This window comes from Xylocopa sonorina, chromosome 1 (assembly GCF_050948175.1).
Source record: "Xylocopa sonorina isolate GNS202 chromosome 1, iyXylSono1_principal, whole genome shotgun sequence".
In the NCBI taxonomy this organism is placed as follows: Eukaryota; Metazoa; Arthropoda; class Insecta; order Hymenoptera; family Apidae; genus Xylocopa; species Xylocopa sonorina.
In genome coordinates this window covers 15,842,504-15,857,570 of record NC_135193.1, presented here as the reverse complement: position 1 = coordinate 15,857,570, position 15,067 = coordinate 15,842,504, and the positions used below count along the sequence as shown (strand labels likewise).

The following is a 15,067-nucleotide window of genomic DNA, read 5'->3' as shown; positions in this document are numbered from 1 at the left end:
GAACTCATCTTCGTCGGTATCATGGACGTATTCGCAAATTTTGTCGTTCTCGGAACAAATATTTACATCGCATATCATTTTTTTGCGTTACATACTATTATTTTATACGTAATAGTGAGCATTACACTTCTTAAACTTCTGGAAAAAACAAAAAGAATTGAAAACCAGATTGCATTATTAAGAGGATTTTGACATTTCAAAATTTTCGGTATATAACCATTTTTAGAAGTGAAACCAAATTTTAACGTAATGCAACACGTAAAGTCAACTTTACGAAACAGTATGAAAGTTTGTAACAAAATACACTTTAATGTAATAGAATAGTTATAAACATACGATATAATTTTACAGTTCAAACCGACGAGTTTTCCAAAATGCTTTCGTACAATCGGAGCACAGAAACATCAAAATACACCCTGTCATCCTCCACCTAATGAAAAAGAACCAAGATGTAGAGATTGTACTTATAACAGAAAATTGATAACTAAGAAAAAAGTTCAGAAGAAAGTTGTTCCGCAAATCCAAATTGACCCAAAAGAGGAAATCGATAATCCGGACTGTCCATGGTGCAGAAGAAAATAAACATAACACGACAAAGCAACAAATATTCAGTTGGTTTTTCATTTTTGATTTTGTAGAAATTCAGCATTTCATCGAGACATACGTTCAATACGTTGCTCGTCGTGTAACAAAAAGTACAATTGGTAAAAAATCTAAACATTGAAAAATTCCAATAAAATACGATATAATACACAACCCTAAATCTTAAACATTATTTTATATCATTATTAAATAATTACAAGTTTCTATTAATTAACTTTTGGCTTTTTTTCTGGTGGTGGTTTCATATCTTTCTTCTCTGTTTTTACTTCTTGTTTAATTTCCATTGCTGAAAAGCCATTAACAGATAAAGTATGTTTTTTTTGCTTAGGACACAATCCAAATAAGGATAAGCACTTACAAGGTTCTACAGCTTGATGTATTGGCTTCGGAACAGGTAAAGGAAACTTTCTTATAAGCTCAGTGAGCAACATGTCCACTCTTTTACGTTGAAACAAGGAACTTGGCTCTTCGCTATCTGTTGTTTCTTTCTTCGCGGCCAGGGCTTTTCCATTTTTGAAATCCCAATAGTAGCCTTTACTGGGATGGTACCTTGAACATGAACTAGCTTCTTCGAAAGCAGACTGCAAATGATGCACTGTAGATAACTGTGAAACATACATTTCATGAATGAGTAGTACATCCTAATAACCCACTGTGTGTTTTTAAATAAATCATAAGTACCAATCTGGAGCTTACGACCGATGCCAGGTCGGGTGCTTGATACACAACACCAGCAATAATATAGTAATCTGCAAGTGGTGTTGCCAGAGTAGGGGAATGACGATGTTGTTTTCTGATCACATACAAAATAGGTGCCTGTACGTGCAGAAGGATATACTCAAGACCGGTCATATTCCTAAATTTATAAAATTAATTCAACATGATCATTTTGAATTTCCAATTGATAGTTTCGTTCATATATCACTTACTGCAATTGATCGGGACTTAAACGTTGCATTTTAACAATCTCGTTGTTACACGTTCTATCATAGAAAGGATTACTTCTTTCGGAAAAGTAATCCATTATATTGTTCGGGTTTAATACAGGAATCCATGCGCTGTCGTGCCATGAAAGTCCCAAAGGATTCTCTAATAAGTCGTAAAGTAAAACGTAAGAGGTTAGGAAGAAATTAAATAAGACCACTAACATCAGTAACATTTACGATTTTAATTTAATCTCGTGTATTATTACCTGTTACAAGCGGTCTTCCTGATAACATCTTTATTCGGTTCAATATACAATCACTAAATATTTCAATAAAATGTTCTCATTTCATTCCATACGATTAGCCTTAAAATTATCATTGGCTATGTTTTACTTTTGTTTAAAAAGTTTAGATACATCATTAGCAATTGCATCTAAACACTATTAACCTTTTGTTTACCTTAATAATAGTACATTGGTACAAGTAAAACTAGAGAAATGCAATTGGAATCCAAATAAACCAAATATATCAACACGATCACCAGTGATTCTCAAGCACCTTAACTTCTTTGACTTTGAACGCAAAGGTAAACAATAAGTAGGAGACAGAAGTCGCGCGTTAATCGATAAAACTTTATTTCATTCGTTTTCGTAAAGAAGAACACGCAAATGCCCTCTTAATTTCACCGCAAGCCTTTAGCATCGTATAATTTCGAAACGGTAATGACTATCACTGGCAAAATAAAGAATGCAAGACATTGTTCGCATATAGAACAGAGGCTATTAAGAAAAATGGGTCAAACGCAAAAAAAGATACTCGCATTCAAAAGAGAATGGGTCACGGACGTGTCCCAGTGAGATATTTCTTCGCTAAATCGTAAACCTATTCACATTTTCGAACCACAAAATGTGTCTAAACGTTAATTAAAGGTAAATTAAATTACATTTATGATTTCGAATTAGATCAAAAAATTAAATACATCTAAGTCAGTGGCGTGTTGATAAGGAAGTTGTGTTTCCATAAAAGTTATAAACAAATGCTAAGAAATCACAAAAATAAACAGTTGATTCATTTTAATTTTAAAATAGATGCAACAAATATGTTCTGACAAAAATAATCACACAATATGTATTTATTATTTATATTTTAGATTGCAGGCGTCCTCAAATTGAGGGCCGCAATAGTATTTAATTTTCATTCGGATTTAACAATTTAACATAAAGTTAACATTGCTTTGGTAAATACCGCTTAGCTTTAAGAATTTGTCAACACCGACAAGGGTGCCACGACGAAAAAAAGTTTGAGAACCGCTGTTTTAGAAAATATGAGGGAAGCGGCGCTTCCACAACTATCATGGACTGCACGTCATTGATATGATTTCCGGAAACCTGTTAATATAGCATGTCCCACGTCTAATATCGCACGATATATGTTTCTAATTAAACCGAACATTTTTTTGTTTTCCATACAAAATTCCCAGATGAAAGAATTCGAAAGGTTTACACGTGGGAGGAGGAATACACTCGACGAGTTGGTGTATTCTAAAATACCGTTGGGTGCAGCGAAAATTTTGCATAACGGTGGGGATATGCCGAGCAGAGGTATTATTCTTAGCTTTAGATGATATTAATCTCGAAGCTATTTCCACACGAGACGCATACAGATGAAGCACCAGTGACCTTTAAATTTACGTGTCAAGTTCTGATCGTTCACCGAGAAAAAATACGGTAAGGACATCTATGGCAAGTTATTTATTACGCCCGCCTTACAACCTGACACATGCTAGTTTCTATATTTTGATACCTGTCAATCACAGGTTGTTGCACGCTATACCCATCTAAGGACTCGGCTCGACAGTTCCCTAGTATACCATTACATTTATTTAAGCAAGTTTTGTCAATTAATCTTCACGGCATATGCATTATTTAACCTTTCGTCGTAATTAATGAACTCGTTTCATATATTTTTCTACGATAATTTATATGAAAATATAGTAACGAATCTTATTCTATTATTATCTAAATAGGTACCATCTCGACATTTTCTTACGATGATGATAAAGATTGCTTTTAGTTTTTCCTCGAAAAAGAAAAAATGAACATTGTTATGCTACAATTAAAAGTATAAAAATAAACGATTTATGTAATATTATTCTGAAATCTATAGATTGTTGTATATTTTCGTTAGTTTTTTTTTTTAATATACATAACTCGCGTATTTCAAATTATTTATAAAACTTGCGTATATTAATAATAATCGTTTCTATAAATAATTTAGAGTATGCATTTCCGTTTAAGACCTGGTTGGAAGAAGAAAGCAAATCTAATAAAATTTCTTACCAACAGTGTTTGCTGAAAATTATATTAAATTAATTTCTGTGTATTTCTAGGAAAATGATGACTACTATAGATAAGGAATATAGAATATTACCTCTACACAAGCGACCAGATTTAATTCCAGATTGTTGTGCATTACTTAATTCTGAATGGCCAAGGAGCGAAACAGCACGGTATATTGTAATAATTAGTTAAAAAAAGAATTGTTTTTAAGAATTAAACGAATTCTTGTAAAATAGGTTAAAATTTTTGAATATCTCATGCGATGAATTCCCTACATGCCTTGTGCTGATTGATAAGAACGACAGGGTTCTTGGCCATTGTAAAATATCTCTGATACCTAGACTACGTCATAGTTGCTTCATACAATCGGGTGAGTATATGTGGTTATTTTAGAAAAATAAAGATATGCAAATAAAGTAAAATTTAATTTGTTATTTCATATTTTAGTCATAATTGATTATCGATGTAGATCTCAGGGACTCGGATCCAGACTTTTGCGAGGGGCTGAAGGATATGTATCAAAGAAAGGAATTAAAAATGTATATTTAATAACCAAAGGCCAAGAAGTTTTTTACCTTAAAAATGGATATAAAACTTGTGATCCATTTAAAGCGTCTGGTATCAATGATGTTGTATATTCTAATGCAGCATTTACTAAGGCGAAACTTAAAGAAAAAAGTATGCAGTGCACTTGTGGCCCACCACCACCTCCAATGCCAAACTTTCAGATGCCAAAGTTTTATGATCTAGGTGTAATAACTCACAGAACACACATGGTGAAAAAATTATCATAATAAACAGTGATAATTTTTTGCATCTACATGGTTCTTTCATATTCCATATGTATATTATTTATTTATTTATCTAGAAAATTATTTTTTTAATTACTCTTAAATACAGAAATATGTTTCACTTCTATGTACGTATATCACAGAACATAAATTATAACCATTCCAACAGGTGTTAAAAATCACAGGTATTCTATCAACATTGTACAGTCTCTTGATATCAATGCAATGCATTTTGCACAAACTAGTAGTTTTTGTAAATTCATTTATTCATTTGTTTTTATCTCCGAAAATCGAAAACATTTTTCTCTTAATATTCTTAGCTAAATACGTTTATGTGCATTTTAAAATGTATCATCAAAAAAACAATTTAAATCTTTATTTATACGCAATTTAATACTTTGTTATGTTATGCAATGTTAGCAATACCACAAACTTGTTGATAATGATCAGGTTGTTCGAGGCTTTCAATAAGGAAATCACCTAGATCATGCTTGGAAATAGCCCGGCCAGGAGACTCGTTATGTTTCACTACATACTTTGCATTTGGCACATCTGCAAGCAATAAATAACTAGTTAACAACAGGTTTTGTTCATGATTTCATAAAACATATGTTAATCATTTTATTAACAAATACCTGCAATGTGAGGTGGTAATATTGCAATCCATTTTAAATTGCTTCCCTTAAGAATATCAAACATACGTTGATGGTCTGCATTTAAATCTTTGAATATAGCAGGCACTGCTTCTACTTTGTAAAATAGAAATGCTGTGAACAATAAGAAATTGTTGAAAAATGCATTGGTATTATTCTAATTAAAGTATATCAGAAAACAGGAAAATTTACCGGATAAACAAACAGACACTATTTCTACATTATGTGTTTTCATAGCATCTATTATATTTTTCATGCCCTGAGATAATACTGTAGTCGGACCTATGAAAATATAAAAATTAAAGATTCTATTGTTTCGACTAAATTGTAAGCAAGTTGATATTTAATAGAAGATACTTACTTAAATTATTTCTTGTGCCAAGTACAACAACCACTGCATCTCTGTTGGATACTGCATTCGAAACTTGTTCTGCATTGGTAACATCTCCAATGACTATCTCAACTTTATCTTTGAGATTTTCTGGAACTTTGTTTTCATTTCTCACAAATACTCTTACATTTAATCCTAAAACAATTATGATAATCACTGAAAGTACTTCTGCGCGTAGCTCACGTTTTTTTCGAATACACGATTCTTGTATTTTTGGCACATTATTACATTTCGATGCTTAGTTTCAGCAGGTTTTATTTAAAACAAAGAAAGAATTCATTTTTATTTATATTTTTGTTCCATTAAAGGCGTATTATAATTGATGAATCTACTGATAAGAAACATGCATAAAAATTAATCACAATCCTTGATTGTTGACAATATCAATTAGCCGTAGAACTTTGCTTGACAATAACTTCGAGTAGCTAAAAATTTGTATTTCTTCGCGTTAATAAAATAAACGGTGATTGACATTTTACCCTTATTTACAGCGCTATTTAAAGCGCATAATCCGGTGTTTCCTGTAGCTCCAAATATCACTATTCGATTCATGGTGACACAATTGCTATCGGTTAGATACTGTACATCCGCAGTTTATCTTGAACAGTTAAGAGTGATTACTTGGTCGAAAGTGCTATATCATCTTTACATTGAATTTAGAATTGTAATATCAGTAATGAGTTTAGAACCGCGATAACAGTGGCGTCCATTTTTGCTAATTGCTTATGCATCTTCATATTATATATGCACGTAATTGAATTAAATTAAAGGGATAAAATTACTAGATCGACAAACTATTAATATTCTCATTGTATCGCACTATAACCTATCTCATAGCAATTAAGTAATACTTTTAATAAACTTTTTAAAAAATTTGTATTCACCATAAATAGTTCTTACACTTGTGCACGAAACAACACACGTATTTATAAATTAAACGTGTATAATAGATCATTTCGTACAATACAAATAAAAGTTAGGCATTCAACATCATTTACAAACGTCGTTATTTATTAATCGGCATATGGTCATTTCAATAGATTCAAATTGCCTAATTATAATGACATTCGATATTTATTGTATTAAAATTTAATATTTAATTTAATCATTTTTTAAAGGTAATCAAAAGTGTGTCGTATTTAGCAGTACCATAATAATCTATACTAGAATTGTGAAAATTTAAAGAAATAGCGTTGCACCAAACATAGTTTGTCTTATGTATCTATACATGTATATATATATATATATATATATTTTTTTTTTAAATAGTAATAAATATTTTATAACTTCTTCACAGCACAATACCAATCACTTTTGGTTAAGTGTTATATACCCAATTGTTGTATATATATTATATTAGAGATTACTAGAAAATTCTTTATTACACAGTAAAAATGTTAACTTTCTGTTAAGCATAATAAGATGGCGGCATTATTAAATCTTGTAACGCAGTTAACTGTTCCTCTGTGAAATGTTGCGTATACTCCTTCACACCTTTCCATCCATCGTGAGTTCTCTTAAAGTCATCCAAAGTTTTCTTAATTGTCATCTGCGATTCAGTAAAATTAGGTCATGTAACGAAGTATTGCGGTTACATGTTTCAAATTGATTAGTTACTAACCGGTATAGGTTGTGGATCATTCATATACGGACTAAGGTATTCAAAAATTGGAGGAATATATTTTGGTATATCGTACGGATGAGCCTGTATAAATGCGCACAGTCCTATTATAGCTGCATGACGAATCCGTAAAGCATCAGTTTTAACATTTTTCTTGGCATCCTCTTTACTGCAATTCGAACGCTCTTTCTTATACAGTTTAACTTTTACTTTTTTCTTGAACTCGTCCTGTGAAGAAGGTGCAAGTCTCATACATATGCAATTTCTGTAAATGGTCATAATCATTTTAGAAAATATGTGAAATAAATCATTACCAACAACTGTTCTTGGTCAGGTATAAAAGCACAATGCACTAATCCGCTAAGAACTTTGCCAGCATTCTTTCTAACTTCCACTCGCTCGTCTTCCAGTAAACGTAGAACTACATCTTTAACAAAAGTAACCCAGGTTGGGTTACTTAAAAATATACCCATATTGTAAAATACCCACGCTTGAAGAAATTCCAGACAAGCAGATCTTGTCCACCAAGACACGTGCATCGACATTCTTTTTATCGCCTCTAACGCTATCGGCATATTACACGGTAACGTGAGAGTTTGCGCATACACCGTTAAAGCAGCTGTACATGACTTTCTTAGCTCTTCGTCCGTTTCACAGTTTTCCATCTCGTATATAATTGGAAATATCTGATATAATTCTGGTGGTAATCCATACCACGCGCAATTCATGTGCGCGACCCACTTGCATATCGTTTTAAGTAATCGAATCGCTCTTTCTTTTTCTTCTTCGTTTATTCCCGTTCTCTTTAGATCGTTCAATTTAACAGTAGATATGTGAACAGACAGGTTTTCTACTTCTTTACTGAATTTCGTTGCGTTCTCATCGATAAGAGGCTGCAATTTTGGTAGTATTTTATCTATAAAGTTTTGTATTTGTGGTATCGATGAATTATTCGCAGTATTCGAAGTTTTCGCGCTCGAGTTGAACACTATTACTAAAATAGCACTTAATCGTTCTCTCACGTTTTCAAATGGATTTTCTAATAATCTATCTTCTATTCGTGTCAATAAACGTTGTAATAATTCCATCACACGCCACGGTTGTTTAGTTAGAGCCGCTTGTAAAGTAAACATACGTCCGCATTCAATGAGAGATGATTCCGATTCGCCAATGCAAGTTTCTTCCATCAAACATTCCAATAGCCAATGTTGCCTGTTTGGATCTCTGTGTTGTTGGGCCAAAGAAAAACAAAGAACCCAATCCATGATAGTCTCTGATGTTAAATTATTCAAGGCAAGCCTTATAATTGGCAACAATGAATCCCACATTTCGCAAACCATATCAAATGGCCAATGTTTTGAACCTTTAATGATTCCAGCAATAATCTCTGCTGCGCATCTTTGACTACTTTCTTGTTTATCCTTCACTAACTCGTGTAAATGCGGTAAAAAGTGCTTTAGAAATACAATTCCATGGTTACGAAACATATGTTTGAATAGAAGACATTTGTAATAATTAAATTTATCTTTATCCTTTTTCGTTTCAAGACTGTAAAATTTGATAAGTTTCTGGATATTCAGCGGATCGTTAAAGAACAGATCAATTTCTTTTTCGTAATCCGTCAATAACCGTACATTAGGATCTAAGCACGGTTGTCTGTTTGACGGTGCGTACATTTCAATTTTTTTTGGCCACGTGTAATATCCTACGTATTGACGATGAATAAATCTGGGTTCATCCCATTGTTCTGCAGTTAAAGGACGGGTTTTATAATTATATTGAAGCCAAGTATTGTCTGGTCTTGGTCCTAACATTAACTTGAGCGATGGATTCTCTTGTAATTCATCTTTTTCTGACGACGTTGGTGGATCAATAGTTATCTTGGAATTCAAAAATGATTTTTTTTAAGTTACATCAAAGTCATTTGTAAAATAAATTCTTTCGCTAAATTACTTTACCTTTGGATGTTCTCTTTTCTGTTGTTGCAACATGCATATAACTACTTGAAGAGCGATACTTCTTTCGCTTAATGAATCGTGTATTAACGCTCCTAAGAAATAGCGAACTACCTTTGGTGGATACATTTGTTCTGGGTGAACTAGATGTCGAAGAAAGACTATCGCCATTAAACGATGTCGCCAATGTAAATTTTTCTCCAAAAGCGCATTTAGCAGATCGTTCATTAACTCATTGTAAGATACCAGATTACATTCGTTGAAGGCTTGTGCTATTTTCAAATTTTTTACAATTTCATTTTCAGTAGGTCGACATAAGGTAGGTTTCGGATCAGTCTCCCATAAAGCAGTTGCAATATCCATACACGTATTCGGTATATCAAATTTGATAGCGATCGTTAAAAACTGTTTGCCTATGAATCTCACTATGTTTTCCTTTAAGCGTATTATAGATAACTTTTCAGATGGTTTAGATAGTACCATAATTGGCCATAAATGTCTCAGTACATTCCAATCATGTCTCATGATCATAGGATTTTCTTGAGGACCAACTAAAATGTGTAGCGCGCCCTGTACGTATACCAGAAAATACAGCATCAAGAAAAATTCTTATAAAAAGATCCATTTATTACTCTTATTGCCACTCTTACCTTATACGCTTCATGATTTGTTTCCGGATCATCTTTTAGTGTGTCTAGTAATTTTGGAACAATAATTCTCCAAGAGAATGGTAAATAGTGAAAAGCTCGAAAAAGGACGCATTGAGCTTGCCATCGCACACCAGCATACCTGCTGGTAGCCAATGTAAAAAGTTTTAACATTATTTCATTGTGAGTTTCGGTTAAATTAAAAATCTGTGAATATGAACGCGTTACGTGTTGAACTTCCGCACGTAGCAATACAAAGGAAGCAATGATTCCCTTTTTTCTCACTAGCATATCCTTCATCATTCTTCGCACATTCTCTACATTTTTGTGTCTTGCCCCAGCAAAATCAAAAAAGCTAACTCTTCCCAGCAAAAGGTAACACCAAAACTGAAAAGTATAATTTTTCTTAATCCGTATTTTATCTATATTATATTAAATAATATGTATACATTTAAATGAAAATACCTTTATTAAAACAAGTAAACTTTTTGTATCACCTTCTGTGTTCTCAAGTATTACATTCTGTAATTTACTTGCAAGATTTCCAATATAACGTCTGACGTTACTACCATCTGGCATTAATATTTCTTCTCTCATACCAAGGGTTGGCCTAAAAGGTACCCACTTTAAAGATGATTCTACTAAATTTAACGGTTTTCCTTCCCAGACCGGCAAAACAGATTCACAACCTTGAATGATGCTGTTCACAATGTTCAAGCTAGTGAGTAATTCTTCTCTGAAATCATATTTTTAACCATACAATAATTTTATCACATCAACCGTTAATAGATCTTATTCTACATTTAAGTAAAAAATATTTAAATAAAGACTGATAATTAACCTTGTTAATGTGGTCCAATCTTTACAATATTCCTCTAATTTATTTGTTTCAGGAAGTAGGTATCTTAAAAATATTCGGTTTATTGCAGCCATCTCATCTTTACCAGGTATGTACCATTCAACATTAATATTATTAATATTTACAGTTTGACCCCAGCATTTTATTTTTTCGGTAGATGTAAAACGATGGGGCACCATAGTGGACAGTGAATGAAGAATCGTACTTAATAATATACAAGCTAAGTTGTTTCCTTCCCTCGATTTCAAAATCACCACACGATCAAGAACTGTTATCAATGTATCTAAATGAGGTAGTATGTTGTTTCCCGTTGTACTGACGATTGCAGATAAAAGTAGCATGGCATGCAAAAGACGTGCATCCAAGTGTTCTTCCTTGGTAATATCGTTACTTTCACCGGTAATATCAAGGATCGTTTGTGAAAGTACAGGTAACAATCTACGTAATGTTACTTTGCCATTAACTCGGGCGAATACTCGGCACAAGCTGGCCGCCAGTTGTCCGGCAACTTTAATTTCGAGTGTACGTTCAGTTATAAATGTCAACAGTTTATCTACAGCGTTCTCAAGTATCGTATCGTTGATCTGCATTAACAGAACCATACATACATTATATAGTACGGTTTCTGTGATTTTCTCTAATTTACTTTTCTCACCACCAGCAGTATTTTCTAATCTAACCAGTTCCAAAGAACTATGATCTATGAAGTAAAGTATTTTGTCAAGAAATTGTAAAACAAAATCTTCAAATCCAGAGGCAATCTCATAATCTATTCTCTGCTCTTCTTCTATTGCTGCGATTGGCTTCGAAGTATCCACGATGGGTATGAGACAAGCGTAAACCGAAATAAGATGAAAAGCAAGAAAACACTTTTCTGGATTATTCGGATCGATGCTAGGTAAAAGTAGAGAGAGTAATGGTAAAATATGCGTTGGTCCTTCTGGATACGTATAACCTATAATAAAACACGGAAATATATTCACAATTAATAAAAATAGCAAGTAATATTTTGTGTTAATCAGCGACTAAAGTATGATCCATACCTGTATTTACATTATTAGATCCTTCTGCCATTGGTCTAGCTATAGCTTTCATACAATTCAATGTGGCAATCAGTTTGTGTGATTCTGTTGTAAGGGAATCCAATGTAGAAGATACTCTATCCATAACGTATGAAATAACTAAATTCGGTCTCATGGTGGCAAGATATTGTAATGTTTGGGCAGCATCATTAACGCTCAGTTTATTAAATATAGCTGTCATGGTAACTGGCAACATGCTTTTGACAAATGCATCGACATCGTTGTCAGTCAATTTGTATTTTTCAGGAATAGGAGTTTCCCAAGTTGGTTTAGCATAACGTTCCCTATAACATAAATAAAATACATATCGCAAATTTTTAAATGCTTACAAAGAAGTGAATTTCTTCAATTTCAACTTATGTCGCCTTACTTGTGAAGACGTGTGATGAAATTAAATGAAAGCTTGATAAGAATATCCTTTAACATTCCCAACCAGGAACCACTATTAGCAGGATGAAAATATGTTTCTATTGTTTTCAAAAACTTTTCAAGATACATTTGAGCACTTGAACCATTTCCCTAAAAACAAGACATAGGAGATTGGCATCTCATTCGCATATATTCTTTTACTTTCAGTAAAATCTTACCAGAACTGATACTATCCATACTGTTATAGAACATGCATCTATCTCATAGTGTTTATACACTCGTGTTTTATTATATGATACTGGTAATTTTAGGCATCTCATAAATCTAGTGAACATCAACGGAATATAAGGTTCCCAATCGATGTAACCAATATTGTAATTAGCTAATGATGCCATTAACTCCATCATTTTAGCTTCCCATTTTGTTGCATTGTGACATGTTTCCCATAACAACATGAACTCTTTGAACCATAGTTGATACCCAATCGAATGATGTTCCGGAGGTAATTGTATTGGTAAAAACCACCGTAATATCTGTATACTATTAATCATCGTCGAACCATCAATAGGACATAAAGTTGGTCTCAATTCGTCTAATATCTCCTGTGTTGCGCTTAACTAGGATAATAAATCAATTTTTACATTTCTTTGTAACGAAAGAAATTATTATAACAAAAGTATTTGCTTACAGGAAAATAAGCCTTTGCGCAAATGATGACCGATTCCACTGCATCCTCATAAAAGGGGCCAAAACGGTACATTTCTGGATGATGCTCTTCTGTTTTCAATATACGAAGAACCATTTTATAAAGGGGTCTCCATGGAAGCTCCAATTCATCAGGAGATATTAGCTTCTTTTTCCTATAAATATTAAACCGTTGGTAAATTCATTCCTTACAACGAACAATGTAATTTTATATAAAATTATACACAGAAGTTGACTCACTTTAGTAACAGAAGTAACGCAAAGAAACATTTAAATGTAGTCACCGACGGTATCTTTGGAACTGTAACCAGTTCGTATAATAACTTTATGAACAAAATGTGATCTGATTTGCTAAACTGTAATCCATATATCTTTATGTAACTAAAAAGAAATGTTTACACGTTCAAATTATATTATTCTATACAGATTTGTCAACGCAAATGGTACAATTCTAATTAGTTACATTACACTGTAATGTAATTATTGTCCCCTTCGGGTAACGAAATAACAAAAATGCATACTCACTGGCACAGTTTACTAACCCATACATAGCAACCTGGCCATGATTCATTAAATAAAATAGCTCGGCCTAAATTTGCTTTGATCTCCGCTAGTAAAGCCTCCGATTCTGCCTCCAAATCGTCCACATAAGGTAATAACTTGTTATGTACAAATTGTCGGAACCGAACATCCTCTATAGTTTTGTAGTTACAAATATATATAAGATCCTCGTTCATTGTCACTTTAATATACCACAAGACTTCGAGCACAGAAAGGGTACAACTAGATGTTGCTCGCGAAAGACCGCGCAGTCTAATGCAGTATCATCTATGTTATTAAGTCAGCAACAACTTGCTCATTCACCGTCGTTTTTATTGAGTCATGTTTTGCATTTCAGGAAGGAGGCCATGTTTGATGTGTACGAAATTTTATAAAAAGCGTTTAAAAACAAAAATCACTATGCGACCAGCAGAATATCGATATCCACATTCGATACACGAACAATTGCACGTATTTGAATTAAAATTATCAATAATAAATGAGTAAAACAATTTTATACGCGTACTGGAAAGCTTCCATAATACTCGAAGCCTGTAATAAAGAACTAATAAAGAAATATAATTATATCGTTATTTATGAAAGAGAAATGTATTTTCAGTTTTGTGGACAATTTTGCTCACGTTGTCACGCGAAATTACCTTTAATATTCTAGTGTTATCGTGTAAATTAACCTCGGTGTAATAATCAACGACAATGATGAATGCATCGACGAGTGACCTTTGTGTATATTTCAATAGTTTTACTGTAATTTGTTATATATTTTAGTAATTTTATTGTAATTTATTGTATATTTCACTAGTTTTATCGTAATTTATTATGTATTTCAGTAGTTTTACTGTAATTTCTCGTATATTCCTCGCTTTAGGAGTAAGAGAGAGAAAGACATATAAGAAAGCTGTAGGAAAGAATGAGACAGATGCTGCGGACTCTACTTTAGAACCCGTGGCGCCATATCTGTGAAAAGTGCTCAAACTGGTCGCACAGCGTTATCGACAGCGAAGTGAACTACTGAAGCACTACCGCCATCTCTCGGAGAAACTCTGAAACTAATACCCGACTAGTTCAGGGTTTCGCCGAGAGATGGCGGTAGTGCTTCAGTAGTTCACTTCGCTGTCGATAACGCTGTGCGACCAGTTTGAGCATTTTTCACAGAGATGGCGCCACGGATTCTAGAGTAAAATCTGTATCATCTGTCTCGCTCTTTCTTATAGCTTTTTTATATATCTTTCTCTCTTTTACCTCCAAAGCGGGAAATATGAAATAAATTACAATAAAATTACTAAAATATACAATAAATTACAATAAAACTATTGAAATATACACCCCCCCCCCCTATTAAAATATACAAAACTGATGAATGAGCGGCATTGGCAAGCGGTATCAGCAGTGAAATAACACCGAGTGTTGTTCTGGTGTATTTCATTACGCATAGTCCTGATGATACCCCTGTGACGCTACCGAACCTGGGGCCGGTACTGTGATACGCTGGTGCTTTTTGAACTGTTATGTGATTTGCTGTGTTGTCTGGGAGGTTTGCTTCTAAGCAAAACCAGATATATTCGATC

The 15,067-nt window shown here is 33.2% G+C and overlaps 4 protein-coding genes across 7 annotated transcripts in view; 1 reads left to right on the top strand and 3 right to left on the bottom strand.

Moving 5' to 3' along the window:
- LOC143429106 (proteasome activator complex subunit 4) overlaps positions 1 to 13,865 on the bottom strand; it is a 45,255-nt gene extending 31,390 nt beyond the window's left edge. Inside the window, exons 1-13 of one of the 2 annotated variants that reach the window (XM_076904566.1) lie at positions 13,467 to 13,865; positions 13,182 to 13,322; positions 12,925 to 13,096; positions 12,455 to 12,853; positions 12,238 to 12,386; positions 11,829 to 12,151; positions 10,768 to 11,740; positions 10,392 to 10,662; positions 9,930 to 10,313; positions 9,283 to 9,849; positions 7,639 to 9,204; positions 7,325 to 7,552; positions 7,074 to 7,252 (exon numbers count right to left, since the gene is read on the bottom strand). In XM_076904566.1, coding sequence (XP_076760681.1) covers positions 7,112 to 7,252; positions 7,325 to 7,552; positions 7,639 to 9,204; positions 9,283 to 9,849; positions 9,930 to 10,313; positions 10,392 to 10,662; positions 10,768 to 11,740; positions 11,829 to 12,151; positions 12,238 to 12,386; positions 12,455 to 12,853; positions 12,925 to 13,096; positions 13,182 to 13,322; positions 13,467 to 13,678 — 5,526 coding nt within the window. In that variant the 5' untranslated portion in view covers positions 13,679 to 13,865 and the 3' untranslated portion in view covers positions 7,074 to 7,111. Of the gene's footprint in view, positions 1 to 6,930; positions 7,253 to 7,324; positions 7,553 to 7,638; positions 9,205 to 9,282; positions 9,850 to 9,929; positions 10,314 to 10,391; positions 10,663 to 10,767; positions 11,741 to 11,828; positions 12,152 to 12,237; positions 12,387 to 12,454; positions 12,854 to 12,924; positions 13,097 to 13,181; positions 13,323 to 13,466 lie in introns of those variants that run through there. The other variant, XM_076904557.1, reaches the window with a different exon arrangement.
- Positions 251 to 1,952, bottom strand: Med6 (mediator complex subunit 6). Of its 2 annotated transcripts, XR_013103059.1 has the most exons (6): positions 1,796 to 1,952; positions 1,533 to 1,692; positions 1,285 to 1,459; positions 962 to 1,208; positions 753 to 889; positions 251 to 424 (listed from the first exon to the last, which is right to left on the bottom strand). XR_013103059.1 is itself a non-coding variant. In XM_076909657.1 (5 exons), the coding sequence occupies exons 1-5, from the start codon at positions 1,821 to 1,823 to the stop codon at positions 810 to 812; spliced, it is 690 nt and encodes a 229-aa protein (XP_076765772.1). In that variant the 5' UTR covers positions 1,824 to 1,952; the 3' UTR covers positions 706 to 809. The 2 variants fall into 2 exon arrangements, 1 of the variants encoding a protein (XP_076765772.1); XM_076909657.1 differs by lacking the exon at positions 251 to 424 and having other exon boundaries at positions 706 to 889.
- Positions 3,051 to 4,684, top strand: Naa80 (N-alpha-acetyltransferase 80). 2 transcript variants are annotated; one of them, XM_076896140.1, is made up of 4 exons: positions 3,051 to 3,256; positions 3,919 to 4,038; positions 4,105 to 4,238; positions 4,316 to 4,684. In XM_076896140.1, the coding sequence occupies exons 1-4, from the start codon at positions 3,150 to 3,152 to the stop codon at positions 4,660 to 4,662; spliced, it is 708 nt and encodes a 235-aa protein (XP_076752255.1). In that variant the 5' UTR covers positions 3,051 to 3,149; the 3' UTR covers positions 4,663 to 4,684. The 2 variants fall into 2 exon arrangements, with proteins under 2 accessions (XP_076752255.1, XP_076752265.1); XM_076896150.1 differs by lacking the exon at positions 3,051 to 3,256 and adding an exon at positions 3,532 to 3,555.
- On the bottom strand, positions 4,704 to 6,385 carry LOC143424227 (flavin reductase (NADPH)). The gene is made up of 5 exons (XM_076896165.1): positions 6,183 to 6,385; positions 5,674 to 5,838; positions 5,505 to 5,594; positions 5,295 to 5,426; positions 4,704 to 5,211 (listed from the first exon to the last, which is right to left on the bottom strand). Exons 1-5 carry the CDS (start codon positions 6,253 to 6,255, stop codon positions 5,066 to 5,068), a joined length of 606 nt encoding a protein of 201 aa, XP_076752280.1. The 5' UTR covers positions 6,256 to 6,385; the 3' UTR covers positions 4,704 to 5,065.
- Positions 13,866 to 15,067: the final 1,202 nt, after the last annotated feature.